This window comes from Cyphellophora europaea (genome assembly GCF_000365145.1).
Source record: "Cyphellophora europaea CBS 101466 unplaced genomic scaffold supercont1.4, whole genome shotgun sequence".
Lineage (NCBI taxonomy): Eukaryota > Fungi > Ascomycota > Eurotiomycetes > Chaetothyriales > Cyphellophoraceae > Cyphellophora > Cyphellophora europaea.
This window is the reverse complement of record NW_008481810.1, coordinates 1191540-1206217: the sequence shown is the minus strand read 5'-3', so window position 1 is coordinate 1206217 and position 14678 is coordinate 1191540. Positions and strand designations below refer to the sequence as shown.

The 14678-nt window shown below is 54.8% G+C and overlaps 5 protein-coding genes across 5 annotated transcripts; 2 read left to right on the top strand and 3 right to left on the bottom strand.

Annotated features, from left to right (window-relative positions):
* Window positions 1-234: 234 nt before the first annotated feature.
* Window positions 235-1752, top strand: HMPREF1541_04684 (uncharacterized protein; the record flags this gene model as incomplete). Its single annotated transcript, XM_008719028.1, has 4 exons — window positions 235-639; window positions 791-979; window positions 1200-1207; window positions 1446-1752. The coding sequence occupies 4 exons, from the start codon at window positions 235-237 to the stop codon at window positions 1750-1752; spliced, it is 909 nt and encodes a 302-aa protein (XP_008717250.1).
* A 2644-nt stretch (window positions 1753-4396) lies between these two features.
* On the bottom strand, window positions 4397-5758 carry HMPREF1541_04683 (uncharacterized protein; the record flags this gene model as incomplete). The annotated part of the gene is made up of 4 exons (XM_008719027.1): window positions 4397-4939; window positions 5003-5155; window positions 5389-5710; window positions 5742-5758. 4 exons carry the CDS (start codon window positions 5756-5758, stop codon window positions 4397-4399), a joined length of 1035 nt encoding a protein of 344 aa, XP_008717249.1.
* Window positions 5759-6686: 928 nt separating this feature from the next.
* Window positions 6687-11305, top strand: HMPREF1541_04682 (uncharacterized protein; the record flags this gene model as incomplete). Its single annotated transcript, XM_008719026.1, has 2 exons — window positions 6687-6902; window positions 6953-11305. 2 exons carry the CDS (start codon window positions 6687-6689, stop codon window positions 11303-11305), a joined length of 4569 nt encoding a protein of 1522 aa, XP_008717248.1.
* A 666-nt stretch (window positions 11306-11971) lies between these two features.
* On the bottom strand, window positions 11972-12820 carry HMPREF1541_04681 (uncharacterized protein; the record flags this gene model as incomplete). Its single annotated transcript, XM_008719025.1, has 1 exon — window positions 11972-12820. One exon carries the CDS (start codon window positions 12818-12820, stop codon window positions 11972-11974), a length of 849 nt encoding a protein of 282 aa, XP_008717247.1.
* A 1028-nt stretch (window positions 12821-13848) lies between these two features.
* Window positions 13849-14445, bottom strand: HMPREF1541_04680 (uncharacterized protein; the record flags this gene model as incomplete). Its single annotated transcript, XM_008719024.1, has 1 exon — window positions 13849-14445. The coding sequence occupies one exon, from the start codon at window positions 14443-14445 to the stop codon at window positions 13849-13851; it is 597 nt and encodes a 198-aa protein (XP_008717246.1).
* Between the last annotated feature and the right edge of the window lie 233 nt (window positions 14446-14678).

Below are 14678 nucleotides of genomic sequence, written 5' to 3'. Positions count from 1 at the left end.
CATACTCCGACTTTCTCGATGATCGTTTGCTATTGTGCCTCGTCTCCTCATTGATTGACATCATCATGCTGGCGGAGTTGAGCGCGTTGAGATGTCGTTCAGCCACTGACAATGGTACAGAGAGGCGTCCTGGCTATTTGGGTCCTTGCGACATTCTTGTCCAACGTTGATTAGAGAGAACCATCGACCTAGTAGTATCCCATCAACGTACAGGGCCTTGATCATACCGAAGCAATGCCCAAAAAGGTCCTCTGTGGCTACGGGATCGACGTCGACGCCGTGTCCAACTGGCTGAACACCAAAGACGGCACTCCAGTCGACGTGACCAACGTGAGCCGTGGGGTATTCGGAGCAACGGTCGGCATCGACCGACTACTCAAACTCCTGGACAAGCACAACATCAAGGCCACCTGGTTCACACCAGCCCATTCTCTCGAGTCGTTCCCTAAGCAGATGGCCAAGGTCCGGGATGCCGGCCACGAAATCGGGCTGCACGGGTACACCCACGAATACATGTCCCTCCTCTCTACGCAGCAGGAGCGGGATGTGCTGCAGAAATCGATCGATGTGCTCACAGCGTTTACGGGTAAGAAGCCGAAGGGCTTCACTGCGCCTGCGTGGACTCCAAGCCGGGCAACGGTAGGTCTACCTCCCACCCGCATCCACGAAGACCTCGAATCTTCCACAGCGGCAGGCAAATTCTGGTTTCGGGAACGTCATGGCGGTATCAGTTCCGTTGGATGATATTGTGTCACCTCGAAATCCACTGATTGGTATCTGTCTGGACTAGATCGAGCTGCTCGAAGAGGCTGCCATCGAGTACGATCATTCTTTCATGCACCACGACAGCCAGATGTACTACGCTCCGTATACTGCTGAAACAAACGTCGAGACGAACTACCAGTCCGCGGAGGCTTCCGAATGGATGAAGCCAATGAGTGCACTCAAGCCGTCGAAAATTGTCGAGATCCCAGCCAATGTAAGTCCCAGATCCTAGAAGCCTTGCATTTTGTGCCCCTGCCGTCAAATGGCAGCCATGGAAAAGGGCTCTGGCCACGTTCTGTTACCATCAGATGGTTCCTGACAGAACTTGCTCTGACCAGAGCCGGAGTCGGAGCTGGCATGAGTTTTGATCTGCATCTGATCTCCTCCAAATGTTACATTGAATTGTGCCTGAGTACCGTTTCTGACGACTACAGTGGCACGTGTAAGTTACCCAGTCTCCCAAGAGCCAGAATCGGTGGACGTGGACAGACATTCTTTCACAGTCCGAGTATGCATAATCGTGGATGGCACTGGCATTCAACAGCGGACGGTCATGATTCACCTCGTCATGGCGGACTCTATTCTAAGTCTCCGACTCCATACCCTCGAGGTCACCGCGATCCCCTTTGACCCCTCGTATGTGAATTATGAGTGCTGACGCTGTTTTTTGACGTTTCAAGCGATGACTGGCCCCCATTCCAGGCCAAAGCTGCAATCGGAGCGGGCTTCATTGACCCGCATCACATCGAGCGCTTCTGGAAGGAACAGTTCGAGTACTGTTACGCAGAGTACGAAGAGGGCTTTGTCTTTCCGATCTCGATCCATCCCCAAGTCAGTGGCAAGCCACAAGTCTTGATGATGCACGACCGACTCATCGAGTTCATCAACAGCCATGCAGGGGTGGAATGGGTTACGTTTGAGGAGATGTCAGACCGATTCAAGAATGGTCAGTTCCATGGAGTTACAGTCGAAGGCGGCGTAGAGTAGGTTCTGGTTCTATTGCGTAACACAACAGATACGTGGAGCAGCGGTAGAGAGATCCGAGATTTGAGAATCTTATGTTGGCGAGACCCCGTGTGACAGGTCTGAACGCGGGACACAGTGTCAATACGAGAATATCCTTGATCAGAGGCGCTTCCACGCTGCACGTCGATGAGCTTCCATCAAGGAACGCTGAGCCGCCCATGTGTTACTCCAGCCGTTGAACTGGTCCGACAGGGTGCTGCCTCAGATGTCAGATGTCAAGATCGTCACTATCTACGTGGTGGCTCAACAGGCTCTGGCACAGCCTCGCTCGATTTAGGCCAGCCAATCGGGGCCCAGAAAGAGCGATTCAGCCGTACGGCAACGTTTCATTTGCAACCGCACTCATCCTTTCCTTTCCTCTCACACGGCGTGCTCCAGCAACGTCAAAGAGTCATGGCAAAGAATCTTTGTGTCTTTTCTGCCTCAGCATGTGCTTCGACAACAAGGCCAATCCGGTGGCCAGTGCGCGCGGATGTCGGATGCTGGGAAGCTGGCCCTAATCGGGCTCACCGCTATTCTGTCTCCCCTGAAGGCTGACCCCCCCAACGCCCCGGGTTCCCGCTATGATCAGCCTTCCGCGTGTCTAGAAGCTCCGCTGAAACACAGAGCCGAAGCACTTTGCAGGCAACTTCCTGCCACCGACTCTGACACAGCTGCCTCACCGCAGTTCCGTGCCTTACTGTTGGGTCCGGATTCGCGTCCTGGCATCAAGGGACCTGCATTTGCGTCCTGGCTGTTTTCGGTTTCGCGTCGTGCTTGCTAGCAAGCTAAATACGTCGCTGCCTTCTATGTTGATTTCCCGCACACATTCTCTGATAATCGTAGCAGCCTTCTGCAAAGATCTCTGTTGTTGCTGCTCAGAACTTACATCACACAGCCAACAGCTCAACTCAGCACATCAAGAAGCCACGATGCAGGATCTCGTCAACGCTGGACGCGGCATCTACGATACCACGGGAGTCAAGAAGCCTTTTGGACCTCTTCCTCCACCGCCTCATATGCCTCAACTGCCTCAATTCCCAATCCGTCCTGCTCCTCTGGAGGCCGGCTCTCCCAGTCCCAGCGACAAGTGAATGATGTCGACGCTCATACCGAGTTGCTCGGTTGCTATCTGCCATCGTAGCAGCTTGGCCTACCCAAATCTCTAGCCTTCTTGGCACCTGCCTTCAACGAGGGCACTCCCATCTGGCCATGGTAAGCTCACCGCATCCATCATCTTTGGCGAGTAAGTCGAGCCGCCTGTCTCCGAGCTCGTCTGCTTTCTCACCCCACACGACCATCCTCGCTTCCATCCGGCCTCCCATACTCTATCTCAGCCGCATCTTCTGACTAACCAAATCCAGTAATCAGACAAGGCTCTGGCCCGCGAGAGTGCTCACGTGGAGTCAGCCCCCACTGACAACGATGCATATCAGCTCGCATTATTGCGGCTGCACAACGAACGACCGCCGATGATGATGACAGCCATGACGATAGATGACATAGAGCAGAAATGAAAATAGAACTGAGAGACGGCACGAAGCGAGGCGCAGCGGTAGGATAACTGGAAACTCGGCCCGCACTGTGGCCCTGTGCGAGGCGGGAACACCCATGTTACGAGATCCAACGCCGGCAATGATCATATGGTGATGATGATGCACATTTTTTCAACGAGGCAGACCGTCATGAGTGAGACGGGATGGACCGAGACGACCCTCAATGCCTGCCCGATATGTAACGGCGCCCCCCGTGGAACGTTCATCCCATCATCAACTGCCTAGGCCGCTTCAATGCAAGAAGAAACCGCTTACTCGCAAGACCTTGGGGTTCTGACATATCAGCGCGGTGGACTGTTCAGCCGTGGTGTCGTGCACAAAATAGACCCTCTAGATGTTGCAGATTTACCCGGAAAACAATTCTCCTTTCCACCCCCCTTAAGAAAAGACAGCCAAGCCTTCATCCTTCATCTGCCTACCTTAAGCTGCTGACAGCATCGGTCTAGCCTACCCTATCCTGCCCTAGCATGTACATCCCCACGCTCTGCCAGGTCTCGTCATGCATGCATGCCTGCGTGCGAGCACTACGGTCTTACCCCATCACCGCTCCTCACGCGACATAGGCCGGCGGGGCTCCTCCGGGAGCGTGAACGAGCAATACAGGGCAACACCCTGACACGGCCAAGAGGATGAGATCAAGCGTCGTGGGTTCGCCTGAACCGGTCCCCGTGGGGGGCTTGGTTCCTATGTAAGCTGGCTATCTGTCGTGACACTGGCTGCACTGCACTGGCATGGAAAACGTTTTGGCCGCTCACCGGTCCGCCGAAGCGCTTAGATCTCTTGCAACCCCCTTAGAGAAATGGCGGTCTAAAGCGGCCCCTGCAGGCTCTTGCTTAGCCTCTCCTAACCGTGCTGCCACTCCTGCTGTTGCTGCTGCTGCTGCTGCTGCTGTTGCTTGGCGCCTGCAATGCCATGAGTCTCACAGCCTGTCACCGCCGTTCAGAGTCTGCTGGCCCTCTGCGTACAGGAGGGCGACTGCAAGCCGCCACTTTTCCTCCGCCGTTGTAGCCCCGCCTTACGAACCAGCAAGGTCTCCCCTCAAGTAGTCATACCCCCGCGGGTGAGAATAATCAGGCCTTCCAACTGCTCACCACCTGCACCACATCCTCATCGCTAACCACATGCGCCAGCCCGACCCGCTGCGGCACATGCTTCGCGCTCGCGCCCCAGACCAGCGCGTACTTGAACGTCTCCTTAAGCGTGCGATGGATCGAGTCACACACGTCCTCAATGGTGCTCCCACTCCTGACGATCAACGCCTCGGAGAAATCCGGCTCGATGCCCTGCCGCTTCGTGTACAGCCGGATCAGGCGCAGTTCCTCCCAGCAGCGGTCCACGACCTCCGCCACGCCCAGGTCCATCTCGCACGACATGACGGCCGTGTGGGGCTCGCGGGCTAGCTCGTCCAGGAACGACATGCTGACGCCATCGATCTTGTTGTACACGTACAGGCAGCGGATGTAGGTGCGGTGCTCGCGCATGATGATGTCGATGAAGTCGTCGACCGTGGCGTTTTCGTCGCGTACCAGGACTTCGCAGTTCAGGATCTTGTAGTCGCGGAGGATGTTGTAGATCATTTTCTCGTCGATGTTTTTGGGTGGGGATTGGAAGGTCTGTCCGAACAGAAAGGCGTGGTTAGTAGGTAGAAACTATCGTTGGGGGTTTGGATGGTTTACAATTTTCATGCCCCCGGCTTTCTTGGCTTTGAGGTAGATGTTGGGTGGGCTGCGGTTGAGTCGGATGCCTACCGCTTCCAGCTCTGCGGTCAGCAGCGCGCGCTGCTCGGCGCGTTTGGTAGCGTCGAGGACCATGAGTACCAGGTCTGAGGTCTGTAGTGAAGAGTCAGTATATACAGGCGGGTGCTTTCGGCAACTGCGAGCATGATCCGGAGATTCAGTGCAGCGATAGACAACGATGATGTGAGCAATGCCTGGGACGAAGCACAATGGGAGTGTTCGGCTGATCTGTTCGACGGCTGGTCGAAGGCAAGTCCCTGTGGTGTTTTGGCTGCTCATACGCTCGAGATGCAGACGTGGCCATAGCCTGGGACAAGTGAACATACCTTTGCTGCGCTAATGACCTGTCGTCCTCTACCCTTACCTTCAGACGCACCCTCAATGATACCCGGAAGATCGAGAATCTGGATCTCGGCGCCACCATATTCAAGTACGCCAGGAATAGCCGTCAAGGTCGTAAAGGAATATGCCGCCACTTCAGACTTGGTCTTGGTGATTTTCGAAAGGAAGGTCGACTTGCCGACTGAAGGAAAGCCCACCAGTGCGATGCGAGCATCCCCGGACTTCGACACATCGAAGCCCGAGCCAGCACCACCTCCAGCTCCTGGTCCTGGCTCCAGAAGTTGTGCTCTTAATCGAGCAAGTTTTCTAATCTCATGTTAGGCTGACTGGCTCTCACATAGGGAAAGAAGTCATTGGAGTGCCCTTGCCCAGTAGCAGCAATCACTCCGGCTCAAAAGAAGCATGTGATGACGCCCCAGGCCCCACGCTCCAGTGACTCTTCTCACAAGGAGAAGTCACTATTGTGCACGGACACCTTTTAAGGCCTGAGATAGGCAGCTACAGCCAAGACATATCACGTGATATGTCTTGGCCGCGCAGTTGCGTTTGTTGCTTGAGCGTGTCTGCTTCTGCAACTTCGCAACTTCCTACCACATCGCACACAACGGACCACTTACCCTTTTAGCAGACCAAGGTGGTATTCTGTCAACAATCAGCCTCAAAGTCAACCGACATCAGTCGTTACCGAAAATACTGACCAGTGGCCTTATTCTCTGCTAGAGGTCAATCGCAAGACTTCGCAGACATCATCCGATAACACTCACTCTGAGTCCGAGCCATTTCGGCCTCGATCCTGAAATCCACTCAGCATCCGCACGAATCATTGGAACCAACGAAGCAACCGACTCCTTGATTTTGTCCGTAATGTTCACCATCTTGACTAGTGGAAGATATTGTCCGGTAGGTTGAACGGCACTTGTACTATTGCTGCACCTCGCAGCAGAGTCCACGAGTGATCAGTCTATCGCAGTCGCAGAGTGACGCTTTGCGACTTTTCCTTCGAGACTGAGTACAAAAGTCCAAGAGTGGTCGACTCCGAAGTTACCAAGACTTTCTAAGTTGAAGTTGCCTCGCCTCACAAAGGTTTGTCCGCCTTCCGGCTTGGCAGTATCAGGTCTTGGCAAACGCTGTCGAGCCCCTCGACACCACAGCCTCGTGTGGTTGTTACTATGGTGGCTGGCCATTCTGCAGGTTCTTGCCTATTGCTAAGGCTCCAGTGACTGCACCTGTCCCGGAAATTTGGATCAGCCTTGCCGACCACCCGCTCGCGTGAGTTGCCATAATGGCTCGCAAGAAAGCCAACAAGGCCAAAGGCCCAGTTGCCCCCACTACCCCATTTTCACCCGACAAACCACCCGAGTCTCCGCCCCCTGGCTTCGGAGATGCAGATGGTGGCATAGACAGTTACCCAGAGGTCCAACAGAACGAATACCTGGCGACTCAAGCTATCTATCCTGACGAGTTTGTGCGAGTGCATGGTCGTAAAGACGCATGGAAGGTTTGTGTCCTCCTCCCCAGACCGCCATGCATGATCTAATGCCATCACAGGACCGTGAAAATCTTGCTTTCCAAGTTCGTCTAACGTCGCTTGAGAACCCAGAGTTCTTCATCAAAATCGAGATTGAATTTCCTGGCGATTACCCAAAAGTCCCCCTGAAAGCCAAAGTCATCACTCTCGAGCCCGACATCGCTAAAGTCCGGACACAGCTTGACTTGATAACAAAAAACGTTACCAAAGCCCACATCGGAAGCGAATGCGTTCACGAAGTTACCGGAGCTATTGACGAGCTGCTGAACCGTAGTGCGCTTTCAAAAGCTGAGAAAGCGAACCCCTTCAGCTTGGAGGAGGAGCGTGCAAAGCAAGAGGCGGCTGCCAGACTCGCCAGTCAGCAGGCACAAGACCAACTTCGGCAACAGCAACGAGAACTTGAGGCAAAAGGTCGTCAGGAACTTGTCTCTCGTTTGGACACGGAGAGAAAGCGACGTGAGCACTCTAGAGCAAAAGGCAAAACCAGCGATATGGAGACTTGCAACCCGATCTCGGTTGACTTCGAGAGACCCCTTTTCTGCAAAGACGCTATCGATGGGCACCTAATCGAGTTCACTAAAGTGGATGGCAGAGCCGCTACACTCAGACGCGACGACAAGATCAACAGATTGGTCTCTCCCCAGGTTCCCAACAATGACAGTGTCAACGTCCCGACCCTGCTCCTGAAACAGATCATGTTGAGAAAGGACCTGATTTCACCGGACGATATGCTTACGACTATGATGAAAGTCGAGAAGCTTCTCCAGGAGTCCTGCAAGCTTGAAGACGTGAACATAGTTTCCATCATCGGCTACAAACTTGAATATCCGGATGAAGAACGAGGAAAGGAAGAATACAACTTGTACATTCTATCCGAGTTCTCGTGGGAAGGCTCATTGAGACAGGTCATCCATGCGGCTGGACAGCTTGCCCCTGCAAAGGTACGCGAGTACACGCGACAAATCATTCAAGCTCTGTGGTTTTTCGAAACTCACAACTTCGTTCACCCTGCTGTTCACACAGGCAACCTCATAATCTTCCGCTCTCATGGCCAGAGCGCACCCATAGTCAAACTCTCCGATGGATACGGCACAGCTTTACGTGAGTTGGTCGACAAAGCGAGGGACAATTCCAATGCGCCGACTGTACTACCCCCATTATGGAGAGCCCCAGAACTCATCGAAAATGCGCAAGCGCAAACCGCACCGACATCCATGTGGAATCTTGGCAGAATCATCCTCGAAATGCTCCTTGGTACCTCGATTTACGAAGAATACACATCACCACGAGACTGTCTTAAGAAGCAGAACCTTGACACTGGTCTGTCAGAGTTGCTGTACAAGCTCTTCAAACCCGATCCATCCGCCCGGCCCAGCGCCGATGAGCTCAAAACCTCAAGCTTCCTCTTCCAGCATGGACCACTCATAATACATGCGGGATGGTCGATTGAGGGATTGCCAGGATCCGCTAGAAGTGGCCGGGTTGCTCCGAGTAGATGGAATGATGACTGGGAGTCCCTCGGTAGACTTGGAAAAGGAGGGTTTGGAAGCGTCTATAAGGCTCGAAAACTCGCCGACCAGGCTGTTTATGCCGTGAAGCTTATCAGAGCCTACGACCGCAAACAATTAGAAGAATATCGTTCCGAGGTGCTGAACTTGGCAAGGCTGCAACATCCATCGATCGTCAGATACTACGATTCCTGGGCCGAAGCCGATGACTCTTCCTCCAAGCAGAGAAGCCTTGAGGACACTACCTACACAGAAACATATTCGCCTCCGGTTGAACCCAACCCGTCCATGTCAAAGGGAAATGCCATGGCAGAAAGCTACTTGGCCGATCAATACACCCAGAATTTTGGCCGATCAGGGCTAGAAGCTATGAACCCAGCAGGACAACGAAATGATGCTACCCAGTCGCCAGCTCCACCACGTTTCCAGGTTACAGAAGGGTCAGCGCCGCATCGCGTTGCGCCTAACGATTCTAACGACCAGAGTGATGCGAGCGAGCCACAATATGATGATAGCGACGACTATGACAATGCTTATGCCGGAGACGCAAAGGTCGATTCGGCTCTGTTCCGGAACGATTTCTCGGATGACAAAGCCAGAGTACCCAGACATAAGGACTCCTCTCTTCAACAAGATGGTCCACTCGAGGAAGAGAGTGAGCAGGGCGGTGTAGCTGTCGTCAGTGCCGAAGTCGTCGTCCCTACCCAGCCCAGGAAAACCACACGCAGCAGCAGCACATTCACAGAAGGGGTCATATACATCCAGATGGAATACTGCGAAGGGAAGACCCTGAAATATCTGGTTGGAGAGAGCCTCTGTGACAATGTGAATCTCGCGTGGCAGCTCCTACGTGGCATTCTCGAGGGCCTCGACTACATCCACGCGAACGGCATTGCTCACCGAGATCTGAAGCCTGATAACATCTTCCTTGGGGCAGGCCAGACACCGAAAATTGGCGATTTTGGTCTCGCAGTTGCTAACGCAGCAAAGAAAGGCTCTGAAGTTGGTACTATGTTCTACATCGCTCCAGAGCTCAACCGTGGCCTCGATATCACTGATTACAGCAAGGTTGATATGTTCTCGCTTGGGATCATACTTTTCGAGATGAGCTATCATCTCCCAACCACTTCTGGCCGTTACGCAATGCTTGACGCTATTGGTAAGGACGTCGGCAACATACCGCAGCGACTGTTCGACGATCCCAAGTACAAGGAGCAAGCACTCATCATTAGAGATTTGCTCAGTCATCAACCTGCGGACCGTCCATCAGCGAATGCTCTTTTAAATGGAGGAAAGATCCCGGAGCCAATTGAGGAGAGTAAACTGGAACGTCGTCTCGAGTGGATGGCCCAGCACGATCCGAAGAAACTAGCCAGCATGCTCGTTAAGAGAAAGAACACCGATCTGCAGGACCTTGCCTGGGAGTATATTCCAACAGCTGATGATGAACCAATCCAGTCGCCATTGCTTCTAGGTACCGTCAAGGATCGCTTAGAGGCTACTTTCCGAAAGCATGGCGCAGTCATGACGAGCCGCCAGGCTCTACTCCCGATTGCACTCGAAACATCAGCTGCCGCTGTAGCCGTCCTCAACGACGACCTCATCACGCTGCAGCTCCGCAAAGACTTGACGACGCCTTTGGCTCGTACCCTCGCAAAGACCAAACCGCAACACAACAAGATTTTCTGCTTTGCCGACATTTATGAGGCCAGAAACGAGCACGGAAACACTGAACCTCTTCACTTTCCACGAGCCAACTTCGATTTCGTGTCACACAAGGCTACTGACCTTGCTCTTAAGGAGGCGACCACGATCTACATCATCCAAGACTTCATTGGACAAGTCCCGGCACTGCTCTCAGTAGATTGGACTGTTGTTCTCAACCACATGGACATCTTGGATCTGATTCTCGAGCACTGTGACATTCGGCAGGAGCACTGGCTGAACATGAAGGCACTTTTGTCAAGATACCCATTTGGCCGTCTCAACGAGAAACAACGCCAGCAACATCTGAAAGCCTTCGGACAGGCGGCTCGTCTCCAGTACAACGTTGCAGACACTTCACTTGCTGGTCTGGGCAAGTTTGCATCTATCAGAGGAGAGCCGAAGGAGGTACGTCGAGCCCTCCAGACCGCTTTCGGGAAGTCCAAGGCTATGGCCGCCACCGCCCTCGCTCGCGTAAGCCGTCTGGAAGAAATCATCAGCTATCTCCAGCGCCTGAACTTCTCGCATAAAGTGGTGATAGCACCGCTCAGTGCTTCGGACGCGCACCTTTACGAGCAGAGCATTGTCTTCCAATGCATCAACGACGAGACCAGCCAACCATTGGCTAATGGTGGCCGTTATGACGAGCTGATCAAATACCACGCCCGCGGTAGCAGCGATCCTGCTCCCCGCGCAGTCGGCCTCTCCTTCAACCTGGAGAAGGTCGCGAAAATGCTCGTCGACGCCACCGTCGCCGATGCCTCCGCTGCAAAGGGCAAGAACAAGCCCGGCAAGGCCGGTGCCTCCACCTCCTCTTCTGCCGCTGTTTCCTCCGCCTCGGCCGCGCAGCCTTCCCGCTGCGATGTGCTCGTCACCAGCTTCGATCCGGAGCTGCTGACGACGCATTGCATGGACGTGCTGCGCGAGCTGTGGACCGCGGGGATCAGCGCAGAGCTGACAGAGGAGGTGGAGAGCATGGAGCAGCTGGAGGAGGAGCACGGGGGCGATGGCCCATACTGGTTGGTGATGGTGCGGGTCGTGGCGGGGGAAGTGGTGGTGAAGGTGAGGAGCCCGGTGGGGGAAGAGCAGGGGGTGGAGATGGAGGGGCTGGCGGCGTGGTTGCGGGTGGAGGTTCGGAGGGGGAGGAAGGGGGGAAAGTGAAGGGGGAGAAGGGGGACAGATACCCCGTGTTTGAACTACCACTGCGCTGAAGCGCAGCGTAGCGCAGCGCAGCATACAAGCTGCAACGAGAAGAGATAGATATCCTCTCAAAACACTGTTTTCACGCTGATTTGAGATCCTCGCCATGCTTTTCAGGTGTTACTCAGCGGGAATGTGAGAACGTGATCAACGAGCAGCAGATTTGAAGATCAAGCGGTTTCGATAAGAAAATGATGTAGAGTTGAAAAATTTGACCAAGGCAATTCGGGAAGGAATGAGTAACACGTCAAACCAAGCGTGCCTATGGCTCGGAGAACAGCAAGTTCTATACTGCCGTTTTTCTGTCCGAGTGAGCATGTCTCGTCCAAAGGTCTGTCACGAAGGTGAGAGGAAACCCGTGAAATGGCTGACGACATTCGGGCGAGGCCCGAGCTCTATAGGCCTATTGTTGGAGGAGGCTGGGAGTTGGACTTCCCAACATGGTCGTGGCTGTGAGCTTTAGAATTAGAATGCTATACCTGCTTTTGCGGGGAATAGATATGCAGGCTTTCTGGTAAGCCACTGGTATCATTCATGCGGGGAGAGCCTCGGGGGGGCAAACTCCTTCTTCGGCAGTGGTGAAGAAGACCAGCATGACTTTTCTACATCAATTGGCTACGTGGTTACTTATTCCATCTTCAGCAGCCTTTTAGCATTGCCTGTGCAAACTTTCTCGACCTCTTCCTTGAACACCTGGGGCAGATGCTCATCATGCTCCTCGCAGCAAGCGACGACGGCGTGCAGCGGCGTGAACGGAAAGTCGGAGCCGTAGAGGATGCGTTCGGGCGTGACGTACTGCAGCAGCCCGTGCACCTGTGCCGGGAACGGCCAGCCCGCGGTGTCGAAGTAGAACTGGCGGTTGAGCCTTTCGCGGACAAAGTCGGGGGAGAGTTGGGGGTCGACGCCCGGGAGGCCGAGAAGGGGGGCGACGCGGGAGAAGCGGTCGACGAGGGGCGGGAAGGCGCCGGCCATGTGGGGGATGATGAAGGTGATGTAGGGGTTGCGGGAGACGGTGCCGGAGGCGAAGAGGTTGATGACGGCGCGGCAGGTGTCGAAGAAGAACTCGTAGGTTGAGCGGGGGAAGAGCGTGACGGGGACAGCGGCGGTGTGGCCGTCGGGCATGCATGGCGTGGTAGGGTGGATGAAGACGGTGGCGTGGCGGCGGTTGAGCTCCTCGAAGATGGGATCTAGGCGCTGGTCGCCGAGGTAGACGCCGTGCTTGTTCGTCTCGAAAGTCACGCCGTCGCAGTCGAGTTCGTCGTAGGCCCGCTTGATCTCTTCAAGAGCACCACTGATGTCAGGGACGGGCAACGAAGCGAAGAAGCCAAATTGGTCGGGTCGTCGGCGTTTGAGTTCGGCGCCGGCGTTGTTGCAGAGGTGGGTGATCTTGCGGGCTAGCTTGTCGTCACCTGGGACTAGATGGACGCCTGGGGTGGTGATGGACAAGATCGACTTGGAGATGTTGCATGTCTCCATCATGCTGAGGTGGCCATCCTCAGACCATGACTGTATATGTGAGAAGGGCCTTCGTTGCTCGAGGATACACTCTTACTGGGATGCCGGGCATGCCATCCGGGTGCTTATGTCTGAAGCAGTGTTAATAGTTTGCAAGGATGTGATGGTAACATCTCTCAGATAATGAAGCTCTCAATCGTCCAAAACCAGGCTTGGTGCCCCCAGAGAGTAGCACTGCGAGACACTTACCCATGCTCGGCGAGCGCTTCGCCATATCCACTGCCTAAGTCAGTCTATCGGCAGTCGTTTAGGTGTGCAGTTTGCTCACGCTGGCAAGTAGTGCGAATGGCAGTCGATCTTCTCATAGGGCGACGGCATGGTCCGAAGCAATGGTAACCTGAAAGCTTGTTCTCCGGCCGGAGGTCAGATTTTGCTGTTGTCCAGGGGCAACACTTTCCGGGGAGTCAGGCAGACAAGGTAAGGTCGAGGTTGGCTTATGGTTTGCTGGAGATGAAGGTGGGGTAGATGTTGCCGGAGATCTTTACCCGATGGGTTCAGCTTGCATATTGCATAGGTGTTGCATATTCGTGAAGTAAGTGAATAAAGCCATGACTCTCTCAAGCACCCGGTCTTCAGCCGAGACATTATTGCCAGCCCGACGTCGTGCTCGCGGTGGAAGTACGATGCTGGCTGAGGATCGTCCGAGAGGAATACCGGAGTCCTGGATACCAGTAGAGCTGGGACCGTTCCATACGAGGGCATGGGAATAGATCAGTCGCTTTTCTGTAGGAAGAAGCAGATCCCTGTTGCGGGCTTGTGGCGATATCACCGAGTCTGGCCGGAGGAGGTCCCGTGGGCTTCGTAGGCACAGGGCAGCCTGACTTGCGGTGCATCCTTGGACCGTGCGATGGCCTTAGAGCGCGACTTGGATAACGAAGTCCTTCTCATCTCAATTTGGCGCCCGTCGAAACACTTGCAAGCATGAGAGTGTGCTCCACCTCTGATACAAGCCATTCAGCCCGATAGCACACGCGGCGCAACCAGACCCATCATCCCGCCAACGCCCTCCCCACCAACTCCTTCGCCCTCTCACTCAACTCCATCTCCTGCACCATCTCCCTCCCCCTCCCCCCCATCTTTCCCCATGTCTTCCTCAAAATCCCCACCATCTTCTCCTCCTCCACGCCCTTCTCAAACCCATCAAACTGATCATCCAGAAACACCAGACACGCCACGTCCTCCAACGCCTGCGCCTCCTCGTCGTCTCCGCTCTTCAGATCCTCCTTGGCAATCAGCGCCGCCACCCGCGCGGCCTCGTCCTCGCTGAAGCCGCAGCCCAGGCAGATCTCCTTGACCTGCTGGGCCTGTCGTTTCTTTAGGTGCGTGCGCCACGCGAAATATCCGGGTTTGGTGCGCGGGAAGCTGTCGCGGGGCACTTCCCAGCGGCGGAAGTGCTGGGCGCGGACGGCGACGGTGAGGAGCGGGGAGGGCTCGGGCGTGTGCTTGCGCAGGTAGGCGGTGCATTTGAGGGCGTAGTGGAGTTCGTAGGGGACGGGACTTTGCGAGTCTGGGGAGATGATGGTGTTGGGGTCGAGCGCGTGGGCGGCGTCGATGGCGGATAGGGCGGCGGGGACGTCGGGTGCCATTCTGGAGGAGTTGCTGGCGAGATTCTATGAGGGATTCTTTGAGCGCGGCTTGTTTGGAGGGCAGGCACTGTAGATTCGATGGGTTGGGCGGGGGGATGGAAAAGATTAGGGTTGAGGCACTGCTGAGCCCTATCAGGCAGTGAATGAACTGTCAGTGCAGGTGACACGCTGTAGAATAGACGTCTGCTCCTCGAGTATAGGAGAAAGAAATTGATATAAACACAGTCATTCAA